Source organism: Ailuropoda melanoleuca, chromosome 2 (genome assembly GCF_002007445.2).
Source record: "Ailuropoda melanoleuca isolate Jingjing chromosome 2, ASM200744v2, whole genome shotgun sequence".
Classification (NCBI taxonomy): Eukaryota; Metazoa; Chordata; class Mammalia; order Carnivora; family Ursidae; genus Ailuropoda; species Ailuropoda melanoleuca.
In genome coordinates this window covers 86,113,485-86,121,155 of record NC_048219.1, presented here as the reverse complement: position 1 = coordinate 86,121,155, position 7,671 = coordinate 86,113,485, and the positions used below count along the sequence as shown (strand labels likewise).

At 35.4% G+C, this 7,671-nt stretch overlaps 1 protein-coding gene across 1 annotated transcript; it reads right to left on the bottom strand.

Annotated features, from left to right (window-relative positions):
- Positions 1-46: 46 nt before the first annotated feature.
- On the bottom strand, positions 47-5,721 carry LOC100464763 (olfactory receptor 5V1). The gene is made up of 2 exons (XM_011231486.3): positions 5,715-5,721; positions 47-1,008 (listed from the first exon to the last, which is right to left on the bottom strand). Exons 1-2 carry the CDS (start codon positions 5,719-5,721, stop codon positions 47-49), a joined length of 969 nt encoding a protein of 322 aa, XP_011229788.2.
- Positions 5,722-7,671: the final 1,950 nt, after the last annotated feature.

Below are 7,671 nucleotides of genomic sequence, written 5' to 3'. Positions count from 1 at the left end.
AAAAAAAATCTTAGAAATTTTTCATACCTGTTTGAAGACCACTAATCTAGACACTAATTTTGCCAGGGATCACATACCCTCTAGCCAGCTTCCTCAGGGCACCCTTGACCTCCTTGTTTCTCAGGCTGTATATAATGGGGTTCAACATGGGGGTTATAACACAGAAGAGCACAGAGACCAGAATATCCATGTCTAGGGAGTAACCTTCTCGGGGTCTGTCATAGTTGAAATTGGCCATTCCATAAAAGACCACAACCACGGTAAGGTGAGATGCACAGGTAGAGAAGGCCTTGCTCCTACCCTGAGCAGAGGGAATCCTAAGAATGGCAGAGATGATGAGTATGTAGGACACTCCAGTAAACAGGCAGGGGCTCAGGCCAATGGTGGCACTGGCCACATGGAGCACGGATTCATTGAGAGAGGTGTCTGAGCAGGAGAGCTTCAGGAGCAACGGAATGTCACAAAGAAAGTGGCTGATTTGGTTGGGCCCACAGAGAGTGAGTGTGGCTGCCAGCACTGTGTGTGTCACAGAATTCACCAGCCCACATAGCCAGGACCCACTCACCAGAAAACCACAGACCTTCACACTCATGAGGACTGGATATTGAAGAGGGTGGCAAATGGCTACATAGCGGTCATAAGCCATAGCAGCCAATAAGACACATTCAGTGCCAGCACATGTCACAAGGAAGAAAATCTGGGAAAGGCAGCCTTCATATGAGATGGTCTTCTTCTCCCGGAAGAAGTTCACCAGCATGACTGGGATGGTGGTGGATGTATAGCAGATGTCCAAGAAACTCAGGTTGCTGAGGAAATAATACATTGGAGTGTGGAGAGCAAGACTGATTCTAGTGGCTGTCATTATGAGCATGTTCCCCAGGAGTGTTGTCAGGTAAATGATCAAGAAAACCAGGAAAAACAAACCCTGTAGTTTGGAGTGGTTGGAAAATCCCAAGAAGATGAATTCAGTGACATCTGTTTGGTTGTTCATTTCAAATGGCGACCTAGCTACAAAACAATGAGAAAAATAAAAGCCATGATGAGAATGTACAAAGAGCATTCCAAATTGGCATGTTAACTTGCAAGTTCGTATCAAACAATGTTGGATATAGAATGGTCTGGACTGTGGAGGGAGGTGTGTAGGAAAGTCTTCAGAGAGATCACAACTTTTGACTCAACAAATCCAGCCAGTTCAGGCCCAGGGACTTCCCATGTATTTATATAACTGTTGGTGGGTGAAAATAAATGTTGGTAACCACTAACCTCTTTATTAGAGAGATCTTGTGTAGCCTAGTCTCATTGTCTAAGTAATATCTACCTATCATTGCCCTTTCTGGTAAGCATCTCATTTTTTCTTTAATTTTTTTTCTAAGAAATAAGATTTCATTGAAAAAAAATTTTTTAATGTAGAAAGATAGGGGCACCTGGGTGGCTCAGTCAGTTAAGCATCTGCCTCCCAGGGTCCTGGGATTGAGCCCTGCATAGGGTTCCTTGCTCAGTGGGGAGCCTGCTTCTCCCTCTCTCTCTGGTGCTCCCCCTGCTTGTGCTCTCTCTCTGTCAAATAAATAAATAAAATATTTTTGAAAAAATAAAATAAATGGGGGCGCCTGGGTGGTGCAGTCGTTGAGCGTCTGCCTTCGGCTCAGGGCGTGATCCCGGCGTTATGGGATCGAGCCCCACATCAGGCTNATATTTTTGAAAAAATAAAATAAATGGGGGCGCCTGGGTGGTGCAGTCATTGAGCGTCTGCCTTCGGCTCAGGGCGTGATCCCGGCGTTATGGGATCGAGCCCCACATCAGGCTCCTCCACTATGAGCCTGCTTCTTCCTCTCCCACTCCCCCTGCTTGTGTTCCCTCTCTCGCTGGCTGTCTCTATCTCTGTCAAATAAATAAAAATAAAATCTTTTAAAAAAATAAAATAAATGTATAAAGATATAAATAAGATTCTTTATTCTCTGATACAGCAGAATCAGAGCCAGTGTTACCTTTCGGTGTTCACAATTGTTATGGTGGGGTTTTGTTTTTTGTTTTTTGGATTTTCTTTTGCAGTTATGTTATTCTTGATATTATTTATTGCTTTAAAATATTAAGAGCACTTGTCATGATAAGCCCTGGATGATACATGGAATTGTTGTGTAACTATATTGTACACCTGAAAATAATAACACTATGTTAATGATACTGGAATTAAAATAAAATATTAGGAAGAAAATTTCCAAAATTAGAAAGGAAGATGTAAATTATCTCTGTTGATAGATGACATGATCTTCTCTCTCTCTCTCTCTCTCTAAATATATATATATAGATATAGATAACCAAAGAATCCACAAGAACACTATTAGAGCTCATAAACAAAGTTAGCAGAGTTGCACACACAAAAATCAGTTATGCTTCTATACATTAGCAATGAACAATCCAAAAAGGAAGTTAAGAAATCCATTCCATTTAAAACAATATCTAAAAGAATTAAGTGCTTACAATAAATCTTACTGAGGAAGTGGGAGGTCTGTACACTAAAAACTACAAAACATTGCTGAAAGAAATTGAAGAAAACTAAATAAAAAGGCACCTATGTTCATGGATTAAAAGACTTAATATTGTTAAGATGTTGATACTATACAAAGTGATATACAGGTTCAATGCCACCCCTATCAAAATTTCAGTATCCTTTTCCCACAAAAATGGAAAAATCAATTTTCAAATTCATTTTGGATTGCAAGGGGTCCTAAATAGCCAAAACAATTATGAAAAAGAAGAATAAAGTTGGAGGACTCACACTTCCTAACTCCAAAATTTACTACAATGCTACAGTAATTAAAACAGTATGGTACTGGCATAAGGATGGACATATAAACCAATGAAATAGAATGGAGAGCCCAGAAATAAATTCTCATATACATGGTTAATTGATTTTCAACAAAAGTTGAAAATGACCATTCAATGAGTAAAAGGACAATCTTTTCAACAAATGGTTCTGAGGAACCTTAACATTCAAAAGAATGAAGTGCACAAAATTAACTTACACTATGCACAAAATTAACTCAAGATGGGATCAAAGACCTAAAGAGCTAAAACTATAAAACTCTTAGGAGAAAACATTGGGGAAAAATCTTTATGCCATTGGATTGGCAACTATTTTATAGATATGACACCAAAGTACAGGCAACAAAAGAAAAATAGATAAATTGTACTTCATCAAAATTAAAAAAGTATCATCAAAATACACAAACAAGAAAGCAAAAACAACAAGCTATAAAATAAGAGAACATATTTGCAAATCATATATCTGATAAGGGACTCATATGCAGAATATATAAAGAACTACTACAATTTAACTATAATAATAAAAAAAGAACTCAATTCAAAAATAAGGAAAGGACTCAAATAGACATTTCTTCAGATAATATGCAAATGGCCAATAAGAACATGAAAAGATGCTTAATATCACTGTCTTAGGGAAATGCAAATCAAAAGCAGGAGCTACCACTTTTCACTTATCAGAATGGTTATAATGAAGAAAATGGAAAATAAAATATGTTAGTGAGGATATGAAGAATTGCTGACGGGAATGTAAAATGGTGCATCTACTATGGGAAACAGTTTGCCGGTTCCTTAAAAAGTTAAACATAGAGACTACCATATGACCCAGAAATTCTATTCCTTGGTAGATATCCAAAAGAATTGAAAGCAGGGACTTCAACAGATGTTTGTATACTGGTGTTCATAGCATCATTACTCCCAATAACCAAAAACAACCCAAGTGTTCATCAAATAATGTTAGAATAAACAAAACTGTGGTATTTGCATATGATGGGCCATTATTCAGCCATAAAAAGGAACAAAATTTTGATATATACTACAACATGAATGGATCTTGAAAACATTATGCTAACATTATGCTAAGCCAGACACAGAAGGACAAATATTGTATCATTTCACATATATTTTGTGCCTGAAACAGGCAAATTCATAGAGACAGTAAGTAGAGTAAAGGTTACTGGAGGCTGAAAGGAGGGTGGAATTGTGGGCAGTTATTTTTTAATGGGTTCAGAGTTTATGTTGAAGACAATGGAAAAGTTTTGGATATAGATAGAAATGATGGTTGTACACATTGTGAATATATTTAATGTTACTGAAATGTACACTTCCAAAATGTTTAAGATAATGAATAGTGTATATTTTACCACATTTTTATTTTTATTTTTTTAAAGATTTATTTGTTTGTTTTAGAGAGAGAAAGCATGAGTGGGAGGGGCAGAGGAAGAAGGAGAGAGAATCTCAAGCAGACTCCATGCTGAGCATGGAACCCAGTGCAGGGCTGGATCTCATGACCCTGAGATCAAGACCTGAGCCAAAACCAAGAGTTGGATGCTTAACAGACATCACCACCCAGGGGGCCCTACCACAATTTTTAAAATAGAGGAAAAAATGTTGGAAGCCCAATTTCCCAGGTATGATTTATCTTTCATTATACAAAACAAATGTAATATCTCTTCTTTGATTAAACATTCAGATGCTTTATTGTACATACTGGACTGGACATTTTCAAGAAAAATATGTGTGAGCATATCTGATTATCTTTTCAGGGTAAATTTTCAAGTCTCTGTGTTTTTAAATATACTGATTTTTTAATCAATTGTATCATTTATCTTGTCAGGGTTTAAAAGATGTGAAAATATTTAGATAATCATATATAATTAGGTATGTTACCTTATTAAAGGTATCTTATTACCTTACTAATGTAAACTTTATTAAGCCAAGATTTAACCTCAAACATTGCATGTTTCCTACAATTACTAGCTTTCTGTTAAGTTATCCATTCTGATAGGTTCACAGCCATTGAACTATGATTTCTGTAACTTTTTCAATCTCAGAGGTGAGATATCTTGAATCAGATAGATGTGGATTCAAATCCTACTTCTGCTTACTAGATGTAGATAGTGGCTAAGTCAACTGATCCCTCTATTTCCCAGTTTGCTGACTGCATTCTCATGTCACTAGTGCCTATACCAGAGTTGTTGGAAGAAGTGGCATGATGTAATATAAGTAATGTGCTTTGTATGTAATAGATGTTGAATCAACTGTAGTTATCACTACTATTATTTTAATCTATACAAAAAGATTTCAAGATAAAATTTTTCTTTGACTCCGCCTTCCAAATTGTGTAAGTATGATCACTTTTCACTATAATCACTACTGATACTCCAGTCCAAGCCACCATTTTCTCTTGCATCAACAGCTGCAACAGACTTCCACCTTCTTCCCATCCCCATTCCCACTTAATCTGTCTCCACACAGCAGCAGGCAGAGTGAATTTTCATACTGTAAGCTAAATTATGCCACTCCTAAACTCAAAACCCTCCAATGTTTTAACATCTCACTTATTTGAAATCTAAAGATCACACCTTGGCCTACAAAACCTATGGAATCTGACCTCTAACTGCCTTTCTGTTATTACTTCTCACTGTTCTACCCTTTTGCTCACTTAGCTTGAGCTACACAGAGCTGCTTTTTGTTTTTAACTACATCAAACACCTTCCCATCTCAAGGGCTTGTACTTGCTATTTCCTTTGCCAGAAACACTTTCCCCCAGATATTTGCATGTTCCATTTCCTATTTTCATTGAGGTTTTTCCTGAACTGTTACCTCCTTAGGGATACTTTCCTTGACAATTCTATTTAAAATAAAAGTCACATCACTTTTTATCCCCTTACCTTGCATTATCTCTTTTTGTGGCACTTAATGCTATGCTTGGCATGAAATTATTGATCTATTCACTTCTGGTTGTAGTGTAAGTTCCATGAGGCTAGAGGCTCAGTTTTGGTCATTCTCTATCCCTAATACATAAAAGAGAGTCTGGCATACAGCTTATGCTAAATAAATATTTGTTGAATGAATAAATAAGTCTATATCTTTAGGTGATTATGGAATTCATTATATTTACTGTGAGAAAATATAATCTAATTCTTTTCCATTTTGCCTACTTATGCTTAGTCTTCTATATATCTCTCTCCTGACCTGTGAATATCAGCCCATCATGCCAATCAGCCTATTTTAATCTTTAGAGTAGAAAACTTTACACATTGGGAATTTTTAACATCTTACTCTATACTGGCTTTTTATATACTAAATAATCCTCATTAGTAACAAAACAAAGATAGAACCAAGCTTATTTTTATATCTCTCATATAAGTTATCAATTGCAGCAAAAGCTCTCTTGTTAGAACCCCAACTGATATATGTTACTTGATTGGCTTTTAAATGTGACCCAAATTTGTCTCTCCAAACTACCAAAGGGACAAAAGGATTAATCAAATTATTTAATCAGCAACCTTGCTCTCTTAACATGAAGGGCAGCCTCCCTACAAATATGTTCAATCAACATTAAACTGGAAATCATATTCTCAGATGCTGTCCTGTTGAAAGCAGTGATCTCTCTAAACCCTAAAGTATATCTAGCCCCTCTCTACCTTAAAATCCTTCACTGGCCTACATTCTCTATCAAATGAAGTTCAGATTATTTTACATGGATTCAGGAAGAAATCCAGATTTGCCAAGTCTTGAAATGTACCATTTTGGGGGCTTTCTCTTTTCATGTGAAAATATTTTACTTTAGTTAAATTTCTAGCAACCTGATTATGTGGACGGATTTCTAGGGCACCACCCAGGGCTACAGAAAAGGACTTTGCAAACTACAGCCTTGAAGCTTGTTCCAAATGCAGTAATAGTGGATAGCCTACTACTGGTCAAGTTGTGAGCTCTAGAGTTAAATTTCTTGGGATCAAAAGTCACTTCTGTTATCCTTTAGTTATGAGACTTTGGGTAAGTTACTTATTCTCATTGTTTAATATTTTCATGTCTAAAATAAGGATTGAAATAAAAGGGCTCATATCTGAAATGGAATAATAAAAATCAATTCAAAAATATAAGTGGCAAATATAATATTTTAAAAATAATTTCAAAAGACTCTAACCATTTAGAGAAAAAAGAATAGCATGCATTGAAGAGATCGTAACATAGGTAGAAATTAAATATGTAACAATAGCAACACAAAGCCTGGGTGAGAACATGATAAAATATTTTGTATTGTTCTTGCACTATACATTGACATAAAATATTAATTCAAGGCAGACTTTATTAAGTAAACAATGTATAATAAAATACATAGATTAAGCACTAAAAACTAATACAAAGTATATCCAAAAACTGACAGATGAAATGGAATAAAGCAAAAATAAAAATTCAATCCAAAAGAAGGCACAAACGGTCAGATGGGACAAATGGAAAACAAATAGTAAAATACTAGACTTAATTAAATCATTTTAGTAATACCAGAAAATATAAATGAACTAAACAGTCCAATAAAAAGACAGAGATTGTTAGACTGGATTTAAAAAATAAACAAACTATACCCCTTTTCAAGCATTGCACTTTACATATAAGATCTTGGATATGTTCAAAGTAAAAGGATGGGAACAAATATATATATTAAAAGCAAACATTAAGTTGATGTGTATGCTTTAAGATAGAGAGATTGCCAAAAGTAAAAAGGAATCTTTTATAATAATAAGGATCCATTCATCAAGAAGACATAACAATTATAAAACCATCTAATAACATAACCAAAATATNAAAAATAAAAATAAACAAACTATACCCCTTTTCCAGCAT